Source organism: Mobula hypostoma, chromosome 6 (genome assembly GCF_963921235.1).
Source record: "Mobula hypostoma chromosome 6, sMobHyp1.1, whole genome shotgun sequence".
NCBI classification, from domain to species: Eukaryota; Metazoa; Chordata; class Chondrichthyes; order Myliobatiformes; family Myliobatidae; genus Mobula; species Mobula hypostoma.
In genome coordinates, this window is record NC_086102.1 from 82,913,525 (window position 1) to 82,932,333 (window position 18,809).

General features: G+C 43.9%; 1 protein-coding gene across 1 annotated transcript in view; it reads right to left on the bottom strand.

Annotated features, from left to right (window-relative positions):
* wwc3 (WWC family member 3) overlaps positions 1 to 18,809 on the bottom strand; it is a 242,686-nt gene that overhangs the window by 26,707 nt on the left and 197,170 nt on the right. The window contains exons 10-13 of the mRNA XM_063051088.1: positions 11,570 to 11,659; positions 8,672 to 9,225; positions 3,608 to 3,728; positions 2,911 to 2,988 (exon numbers count right to left, since the gene is read on the bottom strand). Coding sequence (XP_062907158.1) covers positions 2,911 to 2,988; positions 3,608 to 3,728; positions 8,672 to 9,225; positions 11,570 to 11,659 — 843 coding nt within the window. The remainder of the gene's footprint in view (positions 1 to 2,910; positions 2,989 to 3,607; positions 3,729 to 8,671; positions 9,226 to 11,569; positions 11,660 to 18,809) is intronic.

Genomic DNA, 18,809 nt, shown 5'->3' on the forward strand with positions numbered 1-18,809 from the left:
GCTAGGAATCAACAATCGAGCTTTGGGTTCCAGCAACACTAACAAACAAAAAGTTAAAATTTTATAGCAATATTTTCTGAAAAAAAGGAAATGGAAGTATTAGGTTAACGCTGCTATTGCTATTAGATAATTAAGCAAAAAGTACGCTTTATATATAGTTAAAATCATTGATATTGCCAAGTATCCCCATATCACTCTATTACTCACTATCAAAAATGCCTTTGACACATGGGACATGCCAACAAGGTGTTATCATTGGAAAGTCCCTAAGTGGCTTGTTATGGTGCTAAGTTCAATCACAAAACATAAATTTGGAATCAGATGTTAGCTAAACTAATCAGAAACAGCAAGTGGCTCTGTAAAGGTCATCATACCAAGTTCCCACAATATCATTCTAGAAGCTCAGAACCAGCTACCCTTAGCATTTGAAGAAAGTAAGATCACGCATGTCTGCTCTTAGCCCATCCTCTCGCCATCCTACCGGGGATAGGGTTCTTCTTATCCTCACCTACCATCCCACCAGCCTCCACGTCCAGCATATAATTCTCCAAAATTTCCACCACCTCCAACTGGATCCCACCACCAAACAATCTATCCCTCCCCCCCACTTTCTGCTTTCTGCGGGGATTGCTCCCTAGGTGACTCCCTTGTCCATTTGTTCCTACCCACTGATCTCCCTCCTGGCACTTATCCTTGCAAATGAAACAAGTGCTTCACCTGCCACTACACCTCCCTCACCACCAGTCAGGACCCCAAGCAGTCCTTCCAGGTGAGGCGAAACTTCACCCGCGAGTCTGTTGAAGACATATACTGCATTCGATGCTCCTGGTGTGGCCCCCTGTATATCGGTGAGACCCGACGTGGATTGGGAGACCACTTCGCTGAGCATCTACGCCCCATCCACCAGAACAAGCGGGATTTCCCAGTGGCTACCCATTTTAATTCCACTTCCCATTCCCACATGTCCATCCATGGGCTCCTCCACTGTCGGGATAAGGCCACACTTAGGTTCGAGGGACAACACCTTATATTCTGTTTGGGTGGTGTCGAACCTGATGGCATGAACATCAATTTGTCAAACTTCCAGTAATGCCTCCACCACCCCACTTCACCATTTCCCATCCTCTTGTCCCCCTCTCATGTTATCTCCTTGCCAGCCCATCACCTCCCTCCTTCCCCCCACCCCCCTTTCTTCTTTCTTCCATGGCCATGTGCCTCTTTCACCAATCAACTTCCCAGCTCTTTGCTTCATCCCTCCCCCTCCTCCAGGTTTCACTTATCGCCTGGCGTTTCTCTCTCTCTGCCCCACCTCCACCTTTCAAATCTATTCCTCAGCTCTTTTTCTCCAGTTTCGACCCAAAATGTTGACTGTACTTTTTTCCCACAGATGCTGCCTGGCCTGCTGAGTTCTTCCAGCATTTTGTGTGTGTGTTGCTCAGATTTCCAGCATCTGCAGATTTTCTCTTGTTTATGAACAGGAGGAGCCCACTTGGATCCTCAAGCCTGCCATGCTATGGAATAGAATCATGGTTGATCTACCTCAGGCCCCATGTCCTCTTTTGGGCAGTTCTCCAGAGCATCCAATTACCCAATCTTCCATAAAGATATCTACTTCCTTTAAATAGCCAAACAGAACTATCCACTGAAACTCCTTTGGGTACAGAATTTCTCCATGATAAGTTTCTATGTATGTCAGTTTTACATTTGATTAGGGAGCTTAACGTAAAGGAAGCCTTAGGAGACAGTGAACATAATATGATAGAACTCACCCAGTAATTTGAGACAGAGAAGTGAAAGTCAGATGTATCGGTATTATAGTGGAGTAAAGGGGATTACAGAGGCATGCGAGAGGAGCTGGCCAAAGTTGATTGCAAGGGGACACTAGCAGGGATGATGGCAGAACAGCAATTGCTATAATTTTGGGGGCAATTTGGAAGGCGGAGGATAGATACATCCCAAAGAAGAAGTAGTATTCTAAGGGGAGAATGAGGCAATTGTAGCTGTCAAGAGAGGTCAAAAACAGGATAAAAGCAAAAGAGAGGGTATGTAATGGAGCAAAATTAGTATGCAGTTAGAGGATTGGGTAGCTGCTAGTGATGGTATTGGAGAAAACACAATAAATTGTATTTAATATACATTAACTATGTATATCCTTGAACATTGTTTCTATTGTTCAAAATTTCTTCATTTGAACTTTCTCAAAATCTGATGCATTTTTATCTGCCTGTTTAAAAGTCAAATAGATTTTTAAGCTCATCCAATCTTGGGATGTGGACACCATTGTTGAGGCTGGTATCTACTGCCCACCCCAGTCAGTGATGTAGATGAGAAATACCAGAAATTGATCATGGCTAAAGTGATATTTCACCCTCCTTAAAAGACTTTAATAAATGGGTCAGGTTTCTGAATAAGAATTTCTCAGCCTCAGGGTAACTTTTAATGTTCCTTCAAAATATTTTAAATTGTTTACAAATCCTAAATCACCACAGTGGGATTTAAAGTCTTGTAATTTGAATTTAATAGTTTAGCAATTTATCCACAATTCTACCACATTCGCTGCTCTGGTCTATTGTTCAGTGCTTATTTAAAGGGTTTTAAAGTACTACAGAACCTATTACACTTATTTACTTGGGTTTCAATCATCCAGAAGTAGAACAGCCACTGACTTCTTTATTTAAGTATACTGCTTACACTAATTATACTAACACATTGGTGAACTATTTTAACAAAGTTATTAAGGCACTTATTTACAGTCAACTGTGATATTCCTGGGAAGCATTTCAAGCATCAGGAACATATATAACCCATGAACAGAAAATTCCACACCCCACCCCCACAAACAAACTTTTTATAAAAAGATGGTAATCAAAGACTAGATTCTCAGGGATCAACAGAGACACTGATACTTACACAAGTCCCATTTTTATCTGCGGTGAATCAAATGTGGTGGAAGTATTATTGTACACAGCTTCTTCTGTATCCTCAGGCCTGCAAATAAAATCATTTGAACAATAATATACATAATTATAAAGGATAACGTCAATTTACAAGCTTACATAATCACTCATAACATTAGTCTCTTTGCATTGCAATTATTTATTGAAGAGCTGCAGTAACCCCTAACTCAGGGGCAACATTATCACCTAAACTGAACTTGTACACCTTGCCTGAATATCCTCTGGAATCAAATTTGCTCCAGGGAGGGTCACAAAGCTTCTTCACTCTAATGTAAGTAGCTGAAATGCCCCAGCTACTGTCTATATTTTTATCAGGGAAGACAGGGAACCTTTATTTCCTCCTCATTGCTCTTGACAGATAGAGAAATAAGGAATTTTTATTACACTTCAGAGACTATCTTGATCTTTGTGGAGGGGGGGAGAGCGCGAGGGGGGAGGGGGAGAGAGCAAGGGGGGAGGGGGAGTGAGTGAAGAGAGGGTAATTTTGAGTTTTGGAAATTATGAGAAATTCCATGGAGAACTATCCCAGGAAGACCATCACAGGAGCTCTCCAAAAAATAATCATAACTCAGTGCGAGGAACTTGCAAAATCACAGCCATATATACTTGTTCCAGTCCTTCCAGCCTGACTTTCAGATAAGTATTATCACCTCTTATTTAAAGCTTCAAAGACTCCACTATCTGTAGCAAGAGAATCATCAGATAATCCTGTGGAGACTTTTCTCATTCTTCGGCTCGCTTTAGTGGCACCATCCGTGCGCAGAGTTACCACTGGAGTGAAGAGAGGAAACACAGCGTGTTAATGCAGTCTCAGTGAAAACGCACCGCAGTACAGATCACTCTCAGTAGGTCCTGAAGACCCTACATCAGCAGAAATGGTATCAGTGCCGTTATGACACATACAGCAGTTGGAATCCTCTGCTTCAACAAAAACATGTTCCTGTGTCCGGCCTTAAGTGCATTAACATCTCAATTACATGTATTTTATGGAGCATCAATTTCAGCTGGTACAGAATAGGCAAAGAAATGTTAATGTTTCAAGTCCACAACAAGTAACAATAACTTTTACGTTTAAACGCCTGCCTGACCTGCTGGGTATTTCAACAGGAATTCTGCAGATGCTGGAAATTCAAGCAACACATATCAAAGTTGCTGGTAAGTGCAGCAGGCCAGGCAGCATCTGTAGGAAGAGGTGCAGTCGACGTTTCAGGCCGAGACCCTTCGTCAGGACTAACTGAAGGAAGAGTGAGTAAGGGATTTGAAAGTTGGAGGGGGAGGGGGAGATCCAAAATGATAGGAGAAGACAGGAGGGGGAGGGATGGAGCCGAGAGCTGGACAGGTGATAGGCAAAAGCGATACGAGAGGATCATGGGACAGGAGGTCCGGGAAGAAAGACCGGGGGGGGGGGGGGAACCCAGAGGATGGGCAAGAGGTATATTCAGAGGGACAGAGGGAGAAAAAGGAGAGTGAGAGAAAGAATGTGTGTATAAAAATAGGTAACAGATGGGGTACGAGGGGGAGGTGGGGCCTTAGCGGAAGTTAGAGAAGTTGATGTTCATGCCGTCAGGTTGCAGGCTACCCAGACGGAATATAAGGTGTGGTTCCTCCAACCTGAGTGTGGCTTCATCTTTACAGTAGAGGAGGCCGTGGATAGACATGTCAGAATGGGAATGGGATGTGGAATTAAAATGTGTGGCCACTGGGAGATCCTGCTTTCTCTGGCGGACAGAGCGTAGATGTTCAGCAAAGCGGTCTCCCAGTCTACGTCGGGTCTCGCCAATATATAAAAGACCATATCAGGAGCACCAGACGCAGTATATCACCCCAGTCGACTCACAGGTGAAGTGTTGCCTCACCTGGAAGGACTGTTTGGGGCCCTGAATGGTGGTAAGGGAGGAAGTGTAAGGGCATGTGTAGCACTTGTTCCGCTTACATGGATAAGTGCCAGGAGGGAGATCAGTGGGGAGGGATGGGGGGGACGAATGGACAAGGGAGTTGCGTAGGGAGCGATCCCTGCGGAATGCAGAGAGAGGGGGGGAGGGAAAGATGTGCTTAGTGGTGGGATCCCGTTGGAGGTGGCGGAAGTTACTGAGAATAATATGTTGGTGTCGGAGGCTGGTGGGGTGGTAGGTGAGGACCAGGGGAACCCTATTCCTAGTGGGGTGGTGGGAGGATGGAGTGAGAGCAGATGTATGTGAAATGGGGGAGATGCGTTTAAGAGCAGAGTTGATAGTGGAGGAAGGGAAGGCCCTTTCTTTAATAAAGGAAGACATCTCCCTCGTCCTGGAATGAAAAGCCTCATCCTGAGAGCAGATGCGGTGGAGATGGAGGAATTGCAAGAAGGGGATGGCGTTTTTGCAAGAGACAGGGTGAGAAGAGGAATAGTCCAGATAGCTGTGAGAGTCAGTAGGCTTATAGTAGACATCAGTGGATAAGCTGTCTCCAGAGACAGAAAGATCTAGAAAGGGGAGGGAGGTGTCGGAAATGGACCAAGTAAACTTGAGGGCAGGGTGAAAGTTGGAGGCAAAGTTAATAAAGTCAACGAGTTCTGCATGCGTGCAGGAAGCAGCGCCAATGCAGTCGTCGATGTAGCGAAGGAAAAGTGGGGGACAGATACCAGAATAGGCACGGAACATAGATTGTTCCACAAAGCCAACAAAAAGGCAGGCATAGCTAGGACCCATACGGGTGCCCATAGCTACACCTTTAGCTACACCTGCTGGTTATTTCCATGGTTTAAGTGTTATTCTTTGCTCCCAGCACTGGCAGCAAACTCTCTTTCAAGCTTCACTTTGGCTTCTCTCGAATGCTTCGCACTTTGGTCCACCTTAATCATGCTCACTAACCACCTCCTTTGGTGAGGAGAAGCTGATCAAAATCAGGCCTTACTGAGTTTTACTGGACATCACCAGGAGGTGGCAAAAACTGGTAGGTACGACCACTTGTCAACACTGTAAAAACTCGGGTATCTGGCATCCAAACCACCAGAGTTGGGTAATGTAATATTGCAGTTTACCGGACTATGTCAGCCCCGGGTTCTCTCCTAGCTGCATCCCCACTGCAAGCCCTGCAAGGAGAATCCCAGTGTTGACCACGGTTCTCTCTCAACAGTAACCAAATATCTGCTCCAGGTACTCCCCTAGAATCGCAAACACGAGGAAATCTGCTGATGCTGGAGTTTCAAGCAACACACATAAAAGTTGCTGGTGAACGCAGCAGGCCAGGCAGCATCTGTAGGAAGAGGTACAGTCAATGTTTCAGGCTGAGACCCTTCTCCTTCTTCGTCCTGACAAAGAGTCTTGGCCCAAAACATCAACTGTACCTCTTCCTAGAGATGCTGCCTGGCCTGCTGCATTCACCAGCAACTTTTATGTGTGCTACTCCCCTAGAACGCTGGTTTCTGGAGATTTATTGGCATGCCAGATCACAGAGCTTGCACTGCACTTACAATTTACAGATTGAACAAAACAAGTTTCAGTGCTTTTCATTGTGAACTTCCAGGTTCAGAAACTTGTCCCTAAATGCATCTCTTAACACTCGTTTCATCAGCACATTTAGAATGTACATCTTTGATATTTCCATTCAATACTTAAAGCAAAGAACTGCAGGTACTAGAACCCGAAATAAAAAAACAGCGATTTACTTTGTTTCTTCCAGTTTGGTAAATTGCATTCAACATACAGAGCGTAGGCTTCTACATACAAGGCAAACCAAATGCAAATTGGGGTGACCATCTTCAGGACATCTCTCTTTACTCTGCAAAGCTGACTTTCGACTTCCAGGAGTCTGGCCTTGCAGTCTTGGACCTCCTATATTGTTCTAATGGAAATTCACTCGTTTCATCAGCACATTTAGAATGTACATCTTTGATATTTCCATTCAATACTTAAAGCAAAGAACTGCAGGTACTAGAACCCGAAATAAAAAACAGTGATTTACTTTGTTTCTTCCAGTTTGGTAAATTGCATTCAACATACAGAGCGTAGGCTTCTACATACAAGGCAAACCAAATGCAAATTGGGGTGACCATCTTCAGGACATCTCTCTTTACTCTGCAAAGCTGACTTTCGACTTCCAGGAGTCTGGCCTTGCAGTCTTGGACCTCCTATATTGTTCTAATGGAAATTCAAGGAACACCACCTCACTTTCTGAACTGGCACAATGCAGTGTCCACAATATCAGGCCTGGATTTCAGCTCTAAAATTCTTTGTTTCTTCTCTCCACATCCAATATTTGAAATTTCATTTGCCTCTTCCTATTCACACTCATCCAGACATACCTTGGCTTCCTTTTCTCTGCCAGAACCACAAGCACTTGAATCCTTCTGTTTCTCCGGGTCCCCACCCAATCACCCACTGCCCCTCTCGACATCCACTGTAAGTGACTGAGCTGCAAGCCAGTGATTCACAGCTGGATGCAATGTCACCATCCAAAACATTCACTCTGCAGGTCAGCTGATATCTTTGGAGAGGAACAGAGTAGAACATACAACAGTACGACACAATACAGGCCATCTGGCTCATGACGTTGTGCTGACCTTTCAACCTACTCCAAGATCAATTAAGCCCTTTTACATTTTTCTTTCATCTATATGCCAAAGACTCTTTAAAAAGCCCCTATTATATCTGTCTCTGCCACCACCCTTGGCTGTACGTTCTGTGCACTTCCCACCCTGTGTAAAAAACCCAGCTCCCCTATACTTTGTTCCAGTTGCCTTCAAAATGCCTCCCAAAGTCCAACCCTATGTCCCCCATCGCGAGAGGTGGAAACAGGCAAGGCCAACCAACAGGGCTCTGATGAAGCACAGTGGATACACTGGAATACAGAAACATTGATCAACTTCAACCATACCATCAACTTTGGATTATGGAGACAGGAGGTCAGCAATGGCCAATGTGCCACTGGGAGCTAACGGCCCAAGAGGAGGAAGAAGCCTTAAAAATAAGCCCTCTCATGTTAACCATTACCGTGCTGAGAAAAAAAAAGTCACTGGCTGTCCATTCGATCTAAGCTTCTTATCATCTAATACACCTCTATCAAGACTCCTCTAATCCTCCCTTGTTCCAAAGAGAAAAGCCATAGTTTGCTCAACCTCTCCTCATAAGGCATGCTCTCCAAAACTTCCACATTCTTCCAGCATGTTCTGTTTTTATTCCTTTAAAGACCTGCTGTCCAAAGGCACACATGCAAGAAAGGTGCTTTGAGGAACCTGAAGCTGAGATGTTGTTTACTGGCAATATTACATTTGCCACTCATTGCAGATCTCTGTTTTCAAGTTCTAGTGGTCCAGATTTCTCAACACACATTATTGTAGAAAGCTTTTAGAATCATAAAGTCATATAATTAACACCCTCTTGCTCCCATGAGCTATACAACTGTACCAAACAAGTTAGAAATACAACATCCATCTGCATTCTCACCTGAAAAATCAATGGGAAGGAAACTGAAGGAAGCCTAGAGATACTGGAATATTCCCCTTACCACAGGGGGATATTTTAATGTCCAAGGGATCATTTATGTTGTGTTGATGGTTGAGTGTCCAAAACATTAGTGATAGCTGGAAGAATTTCACTCAATATATAAACCAATGTATTGCCAATGAGGTAAGTCCTCATACACAAAAAAATACAACTTATTATTCAAATAATTGTGACAAAATCTAGTTTTAGGCCAAAGAAATAAAGCTTAAATGAGACTTAAAAATGTTACCTTACCTTGGACTGGAGGCCTCATTCTAGGGCCCAGCTCTTGTGATACTTTGATATCTCCCAGCGAACTTCCAGATGCAGCCTCCTGCAAATCTTGGCAAACAGCCTGGGCTTGTATTCGGAGACTGTCTGACTCTGATCTCCCAACCACCTCCTCAAACTCCTCGTTCATTTGGGCCAGGGGAGAGTCACGGGAAGCAGATAGGTATGGAGTGTCGAGCGGGGAGCTCGGAGGGGAGAGGGAAGACAGTGAAGATCTGGAGGAGAGTGACGCTAGGGACTGTGGGGGATCCAGTGATCTCCTTGGCTTATTCATGTTCGACAGTCCAAAATGGTCGATGAATGAAGGGTCCTTCGTTATCGTGTCAAACGGAAGTAGGTCGAACTGTAGATAGCATCCCACATCCAGTGAGCTGTCAGTCTCATATTGAGGAAGCCCATATATATCAGTAAAGCTGACTGAGCTTAAAGAACCTCGGCTAGAAGCCAGTGATCCACAGCTAGATGCAAGTGAGCCTCTGCTGCTGCCAGACGAAACCGTGAGAGAACTAGCAGTTAAGCTGCAACAAGAAGAATATAATTTAGTTCTGAATGTGTGTTCAATGGATAATGACTACAGACAATAGACAATAGGTGCAGGAGTAGGCTATTCAGCCCATCGAGCCAGCACCGCCATTCACTGTGATCATGGCTGATCATCCACAATCAGTACACTCTTCCTGCCTTCTCCCCATATCCCTTCACTCCACTATCTTTAAGAGCTCTATCTAACTCTTTCTTGAAAGAAGCCAGAGAATTAGCCTCCACTGCCTTCTTAGGCAGAGCATTCCACAGATCCACAACCTTCTGTGTGAAAAATTTTTTCCTCAACTCCGTTCTAAATGGTCTACCCCTTATTCTTAAACTGTGGCCTCTGGTTCAGGACTACCCCAACATAAGGAACATGTTTCCTGCCTCTAGCGTGTCCAATCTCTTAATAATCTTGCATGTTTCAATCAGATCCCCTCTCATCCTTCTAAATTCCAGTGTATACAAGCCCAGTTGCTCCTATCTTTCAACGTACGAGTTTCCCGCCATCCCTGGAATTAACCCAGTGAACCTACGCTGCACTCCCTCAACAGCAGGAATGTCCTTCCTCAAGCTTGGAGACCAAAACTGCACGCAATACTTCAGGTGGGGTCTCACCTGGGCCTCGTACAACTGCAGAAGGACTATAAATCCATTAACCATCCCCTTCCTCAGCTCCGGAATGCCTGGGATTGGCCATCTGCACCAGAGCACTTCATAAGCCTTGTACTACCAATTGTGCAGATAACCTCAATGTTGAGAATAGATTAAGTGGAACCTTTCAATAACATTGCAAGAATCAATTAAATTGAACAAGAGAATTACCACAGTTCTGCTTTCCTAAATTTATAGTCTGCTCCCCAAGCACTGACACAACCCCACCACCCTCTGCAAGACTAAGTTGCTCTTCAGGATGTTTCCAATAGTGGGAGAGTCCAGGGTCAGACAGCACAGCCTCAGAGCAGAAGAACGTACCTTTAGAACAGAAATATGGAGGAATTTCTTTAGCCAGAGGGTGGTGAATTTGTGGAATTTATTGCCACAGGCAGCTGTGGAGGCCAAATCATTGGGTATATTTAAAGCAGATGTTGATAGGTTCTTCATTAGTAACAGCATCAAAGGTCATGGGGAGAAGGGTTAACAAATCAGCTATGATGGAATGGTGGAGCAGACTCAATGGGCCAAATGGCCTAAGTCCTGACGAAGGGTCTCGGCCTGAAACGTCGACTGCACCTCTTCCTACAGATGCTGCTTGGCTTGCTGCGTTCACCAGCAACTTTGATGTGTGTTGCTTGAATTTCCAGCATCTGCAGAATTCCTGTTGTTGGCCTAATTCTGCTCTTATATCTTATGGTTTATGGTATTAACCAGTTGGACCAAGCAGATGAGAACTGTGTGTGTGAAAAGGAGCCATGAGGACTACTAACTTGCTGGCAGTCTGAACCCCTTCCTTGGCAAGTCAGAAGAGCAACTAAGATTCAACCACATCATTGTGGGTCCAAACACATAAAGGCCATACTAGGTATGAAGGGCATATTTCTTTCCACAAAGGGCACTGGCTACGTTTCTGTTAGAAAATACAACAGTTGTTATTGAGCCCAGATTAGTATCTTATGCTTGAAACAACACAGGAGGCCAATCAGCCCAACGAGTCCATGCCAAATTGTCAGGGGAGCAATCCCACTACAGTAAAACTGATAACCCACTTTTCATCTGTTTTTAAAAAACAATCACAGTGGTTCAGTGTCTATCTCACAGGGTGCTGTAACCCACTTTTTCTGAACTCATTGGAACCCCCCTTTCCTGTACTCCCTTTAAATGTGCAAATTCACTGGAAAATTTGTAACACCGCTGTGTGGGAATAACTTCCAGCAGTCTGGGTAGAAGTCCAGATGGTGCTGGAGAACCAATCCACCTCATATTTTGCAGTATCCCTGCAACTCGCTCTCTCACATATCCACATCAACTCCCTTTGGGTTTCCCTTTTGCTGGTTTTTACAGTAATTAATTTACCATAGCCAATTAACCTGCCAGCCTGACTCACAGATTGGGAGGAACCATAAATGCTAATGGAAAGAATGTGCAGACTCTGCACAGATTGCATTAATGACAGGATCAACCGTGGATCCCAGTGCTAGTAACTGCTGCACCATGAGGTCGCCCATAATTTCAAGCTATTTCAATTTTTAAAATCGCTTCTTGATTACATGTTCTCTATTTATGGATAACACATGCATATACCACACAGCACAATGAGAAACACCATGAACAAACTCAAGTTACTAAAGAAAAGCATCCACAGTTTATCAAGCAGCACTAAATAATACAAGGACTAACCTCTTCAGCTGGGAGTGCAAGTACGTGGTTAAACGCGTAGCTTCCTCCAGCTGCCTCAGCAGACAGCTTCTCTTCTCTTGCAACAGCATTCTACAAGAAAATAATTAAAAATGTGCTTTTTGAAACTGAGTTAACAGCCTGGCACTTAAACATTGCTTCCCTGACCAAAAGCATATCCATCAAACTTCCTGCATTCCTGCAACACACATAAAAGTTGCTGGTGAACGCAGCAGGCCAGGCAGCATCTGTAGGAAGAGGTACAGTCGACGTTTCAGGCCGAGACCCTTCGTCAGGACTAACTGAAGGAAGAGTGCTGCTTTTATGTGCTGCTGCGTTCACCAGCAACTTTTATGTGTGTTGCTTGAATTTCCAGCATCTGCAGAATTCCTGTTGTTCCTGCATTCCTGCTTTGTTTATAGAACATTCTACTTGTCCACGTGTTGCCATCCCCCACCCCCCCAGAGGAGACAGATTTAAGCATGTTTCACACAGCATTAGCCTTAAAAGGGTGGTTAAGAGAGAGGATATTTAGAATATGCTGATAAAATAAGTAGGGAGGTGGTGTCTATAGTACTCTTCAGTCAAACACCCCATTTCTCGCCAATCTTTTGAATATTTTAAACCAGATTGGATGAACCAAGCCTGCTCCTGCAGGCGAAGTTTGCACCATGTTGGAAACTGAGGGGCGTGGGCAATAGGGGACTGCACGTAATTATATGATTTGTAAATGCTCCCACATGAAGCCCGAACTCAGTTCTGAGGCTGCTTGCCTACAGTCTCACTGCAGGAGGCCCCCCACTTAATTACACAGTGACAACGTGCAAGATCAGGACAGAACTGAAACATCATGTGTGGACAGGCTGCCGCGATATGGAAGACAATATTTATCACTTGTGCATACATACTACATGGCTCATACCCGATTCCATTCTATATCCCCAAATGTCTGCAGGTTCATATTTTACCTTTTCCAGGGTGTAACCAAACATTTGCTATAATAAAGCAACCTGACAGAAATAAATAAGATTAGGAAAGGCAAAGATAGGGAAAACAAATGATGTTGTTTCCCCCAGGCTCAAAATGTCTGATACTTGAGGGCATGCATTTAAGGTGGGAGAGGACAAGTTGAAAGGAGATGCAGGAGGCAGGTTTTTCTTATATACGCAGAGAATGGTTGGTGTCTGGAATGCTCTGCAAGGAATGCCAGTGGAGGAAATACAATAAATGTGTTTAAAAGGCTCTTAGATAAACGCATGACTGTGCAGAGAATGAATCAGAATCAGGTTTACTAACACTGGCATACGTTATGAAAGTTGTTTCATTTTAAATTAAATGATTTGTGCAAAAAGAAAGTGAAAAAGTACTGTGGTAGTGCTCATGGCTTCGTGGTATTGACAGATTTTTTTTTTACTGTCATAAAACAACGTTGCTTACTGGAGTATCCACAGTTGTGACTAGATTTCGGCTGTAGTAGTCTTAAAGGGGAAAATACAATGATTCCCACTGGAGCCCAACACAGACACTACTTAATTGCGCCATCTTACCAGAAGTGAAAGGAATATGGAGATTGTGTAGGGAGGAGGGATTAGTTTAATTAGCTGTTTAATGACTAGTTCAATTAGCTTGGCACAATATTGTGGGCTGAAGGGCCAGTTTTTGTGCTGTACACTCTTCTATGTTCTATAAACCTAGACCTGGAAACCAGAATCAAGATTGGATGGACTACCACAGAACAGAACACCATCAGGGAATTCGTGTGTGTCAAATATTACACACTATTATTTGGTTAAGAGATCTCACAATGTGGCCCCTTGACATATCCTTTTCCCCACACATGAACAGTCAAGTTGCAAATGTAGGACAGAAGTCCTACACTGCCAAGTTTTGATGTTTCAGCATGGTTCCTGAGGCCTTGTTGTTTCATAGTTAACATATGGCCTTCTCAATTTCTTATTTGGTTTGGGTGATGATCAGACTAGACATTGGACTCCGCTATGGGTTGAAGCCAAGGATAAAGTTGCTATTGTTCCTCGAGGTGTTTCTTTCAGCATTTGTCCTTAGCAAGTTCACATCCACTCTTGGCTCTCATGTGGGTGAGCTATTTGAGATTTGGACTACAATGGCCTTCAAAGTAGTTCTTCTTCTTCTGTTTCCGGCTGTTTAGACGCATCTAGGCATATTACAGCCCTCTGCAGGATGTATAATTAATTACAGAACTTCAAGGAACTCAAATTCTCAAATACAACCTAGTCTCACGTATAAACTGAATGAGAGACTCTTCAAACAGATGTTGATTCTCTTGATGGCCAAACAAAGATTTAATAGGAAACCAAAATAAATTTAAGCCAGATAGCCTCTTGAACAACATGCTTCTTTCAACTTTGTATCGATTACAGCTCAGCAAAACATGCTGGACTGTCTCTGGACTACAGTAGTTAAGTGGCTGTACACATTCTGGTTATTAGCCAGTTGATAGAAAATAGACAGAATGCAGAAAGGGGGCAAGCGACTAAGTCATAAGTTTTCCATTAGGTCTCAACTCTAATGTGTTTTAAAGCCATTTCTTTCCCTCCGAGTATGATGGAGCGTTCTCTGAATCAAGGTCCTAATTACACTCAGTCTGCTCTGTTGCACTGGTCAGGTCAGCTGTCCATCCAGCACCAGACTCTGGAAACAGGCACTCTGCTCCAAGCTTGATCACAGAAACAGGTTACCAGGTAGACGGAGTGGATGTACAAGATTTCTTGAGGGGTAGGTGGCGAAGTCTTCACTGGCTGGGGTGTCCAAGAGCAGGTAGCATAGTCTCAAAATAAGGCCATTCAGGACAGAAAAAGACGTAGAATTCTCTAACGCAGAACGTGGCAGAAGACAAATCATTAGCTATATTCAAGAAGGAGCCACGTATCCTCCTATATCCATTCATGGTGTGAATGATAATTAAACTTGATTTGATGGTTCCTAGGCTGGGAGAAATCAAGGGATAAAGGGTGAAAGCTGGAACAGGGTACTGAACTTGGATGGTCACCCATGATCAAAGCAGGCAGGAATGGTCCACTCCTGCACCTACTTTCTACAAAGTTTCTTCACCCAACAGGCGATGACTTTTGGACATTCAGAACATCTTTCAAGAGAGTGAACACTCACAAAGGCCATGGGCCCTGGTGTACCTGGTAAGGCTCTGAAAACCTGTGCCAGTTACCTGATGTGTGTGTTCAGATATTTTCAGTCTCTCATTACTACAGTCACAAGTTCCCACCCTCTTCAAATGGGCAACAATCATTCAATTGCCCAAGAAGAGCAGGGTGAGCTGCTTTAATGATCACCCTCCAGTAGCACACACATCTATGATAATGACATGCTCTGAGATGTTACTGACCTGAAGGGGGTGAACACTAATGCAATCAATTATTCTGTGTTTCATACTTGTAATTAATTTAGATCACTTTGTAGATCTGTTTTCACTTTGACACGAAAGCGACTTTTTCTGTGAATCAGTGTCAAGAAAACCCAAATTAAATCCACTGTAATTCAATGTTGTAAAACAATAAAACATGAAAACTTCCAAACAGGTGAATACTTGTTATAGGCACTGTATATAGTTTTTATAGCTGCGTGGTGGCAAGAGTGAACAGTTTCAAGTCCGTAGGTGTCAACATCTCCAAGGACCTATCCTGGACCCAACATATCAATGCAGTTACAAAGAAGGCATGACAGCTGCTTATTTCATTAGGAGTTTAAAGAGATCTGGTACGTCATCAAAGACACTCGCAAATTTCTACCGATGTACTGTGGAGAGCATTCCACTGTCTGGTATTGGGGGTGGGGGGCACTGCATAGGATTGAAAGAAGCTGTAGAAAGTTGTGAATTCACTCAGCTCCTTCACGGGCACTAACCTCCGCCGCATCTAGGGCAATGCTTCAAAAAAAGTGGCATCCATCATTACGGACCCCCATCGCTCAGGGCATGCCCTCTTCTTCATGCCACCATCAGGGAGGAGGTACAGGAGTCTGACAGCACACACTCAACCATCAGGAACAGCCTGTTCCCCTCTGCACAACAACAAATTTCACGACATATGCCGCTGATATTACACCTGATTCTGATTTGGAGGTGGCTCTGGAGGGACAGATGCTGTGCATTTCGAAGACACAGATCAAAAGGCTTTCAGATATTAAGGAAGTTAATGCAGGAAAGGGGCACGAGGGTCAAATTTCAGCCAAGATTTATTGAATGACCGAGCTGGCACAAGGTGGCTGAATGACCAACTTCTTTTCCATTTCTTGTACTCTTTGCGAATGATTGAGATGTTGTACCTGCCCCGTCAACACATGGGAATCCACAGCCTGTGACAACTCAAAATGGAAAAAGGAGTATTTGCGATGGTATTGAGAAGTGCAAGTCCATTCATTCCTCTGCCACTGTAAAGCCATTCAAAACCTACGGCCTATAACATGCCCAGTGTTCCCGTTTGCCCTTGTGTGCTTCTGTGTGCTTGACTTTCAACAGTCTTGCTATGTGCAAATATATTTTGATCACTGTGCATGCTTTAGTCCAGCGGTCCCCAACCACCGGACCATGGAGCAGTACCGGGCTGCAAAGCATGTGCTACCGGGCCACGAGGAAACGATATGATTTGGCGATATGCGTCAGCTGCACCTTTCCTCATTCCCGGTCACGCCCACTGTTGAGTTTGAACTCACGCGAGGTCATTACCCGCGTGTCATCCATGTCAGCGCGGGAAAAAGATCAACTCCTCGAGCTTGCAAATGACGGCGGGCTGAAAAGTATGTTTGACATAACATCTCTACCGGCATTCTGGATAAAAGTCAAGGCTGAATATCCTGAGATAGCCACGAAAGCACTGAAAACGTTGCTTCCATTTCCCACATATCTCTGCAATGAATGCAACGAAAACTAAATTGCGGAATAGACTGGACATAAGGAACCCCCTTTGAGTATCGCTGTCTCCCATCACCCCTCGATAGGACCATCTTGTTGCAGGGAAACAAGCCCAGGGCTCCCACTGATTCAGCAATATTGGTGTGTTGCAATGATTTTATACGTTCATACAGGGAAAATATGCGCTGTGTGTTTAATATCCAAACGTTACTTAAAATGTTATGATGCTACTGACTTGTAGGTGACTTATATAACCATATAACATTTACAGCACGGAAACAGGCCATCTCTGCCCTTCTAGTCCGTGCCGAACGCTACTCTCACCTAGTCCCACCGACCTACACTCAGCCCATAACCCTCCATTCCTTTCCTGTCCATATAACTATCCAACTTTTCTTTAAATGATAATATCGAACCTGTCTCAACCACTTCTACTGGAAGTTCGTTCAACACTTACTTCAAGCTCCCCTGTCCTCCCCTGATAATTGACTTATCACTATATTCATGCGAGGAAAATATGCGCTGCGTGTTTAATATTAAATTCATTAGATAAACCCTTTTAGAAACGAAATTGAGTGTATTAGTCACTTATCACCTATATTCCGGTCGTGATTAACACCCCCCCCGAATAGAATTGCCGAAAACGATTTGTAGAAAAAAATCGGCACGTACACGCATGTGCACTGGTGCCCGCGCAAGTCTTTATGGTCATTGTAGTCTTTCTCGGGGTTAACACAACGTATTTGACTGCTACTCTTGTCTGTTGGCAACCCTACCTCCCGCCCCGGGTCGGCTGGTCCGCAAGAATATTGTCAATATTAAACCAGTCCGCAGTGCAAAAAAGGTTGGGGACCCCTGCTTTAGACCCTTGGAGACAATACTGTATTGTTAAATAAATTAACTCATTGTGAAAATGTCTTCTACTAACACAAGTATTTAATGGAAACAACAGGACAATATAGTTTCCATATTTCACAAAGCTTTTTCAAAAATGCCTTGCAGAGATGGAGCAGATCTAACAACAGCCAGGTGTTAAATAAAATCATTTCATCAGAACAGTGGCCCTGGCAAGCTTTAAATGTTACCATTGAATAGAACAAGAGGGACAGTCTGCTACATGCTAACTCCAACCCACCTCAGCTACTAACAGCAAACAACACCAGGCAAGATGATCAGGATGCAATGGAAAATGGACGGCAATGACTTGGATTTACTTAGCTCTTTTTACCATTTCACAAAGGCCCAAAGCACTTTCTGAGAATGAAAATCTTCTGAAGTCATGCCACATTTGTAACATGGTGAATGGACCTGATGATCTGCAAGTGGCAAGCTCTCAAAAGACTGATATCTGATAATGCAATGAATTCTGGCCAGGACATCAGGAAAGAAACACATCAACTATGTACAGCGCATTCCCCTTGTGGCCTAGTCCTGTGCTCGAGTGGGATTTGAAGCAACAACCTGATGATAGAGTCACAGAATCATTGAGCAATACATACAGATACAAGCCCTTCAGCCCAATGAATCCATGCAGATGATGTTCCCACCCAGCTAGTCCCGATTTCCTGCGTTGGACCCGTATCCTTCTCAGCTTCAAACTATCCAAACATTTCTTAAATAATACTATTGTACCTGCCTCAACAATTCAGGTCACTTTTAAATCTTTCCCCTCTCACCCTAAATCTATGCCCCCTTCTTTTCATCTCCCTTACCTTGGGGAAATGAATGCTACAAATCACCTATCTACACCTCTCATTTTAGCGATTTCTAAGGTTGCCCCTCATTCTCCTACATTGCAAGGAATAAGGACCTAGCCTGGCCAAACTCCCTCTAACTCAGGCCCTCTAGCCCTGGCAACATCTGTGTAGATCTTTTCTGCACTCTTTCAGTTTACCGACACCTTTCCTATAATAAGGTGACCAAAACTGTAGATAGTACACCAAAGCAACACACATGAAATGCTGGAGGAACGTGGCAGACCAGGCAGCATTTATGGAAAAGAGTAAACAGTCAACATTTCAGGCCAACACCCTTCATCAGGACTAGAAAGAAAGAGGAGAAGTCAGAGTAAGGCTACATCCACACTCAACTGGATAATTTTGAAAACGCCGGTTTCTCGTAAAAACAATAGGTGTCCACACCAGGCGCTTTTGAAAATACCTCAGTTCACATTAAAACGGATATTTGGGCAAATCTCCTCCTACTGGGCATGCGCAGGACACACAGAAAACAAGCGAAGAGGAAACGGTAGACTGTACTTGGTGCGCGTTTGTCCAGTTACAGACTAGAAAAACTTAAAAGGAAATTGCCAAACAAAAGACTTGGTGCGCGTTTGTCCAG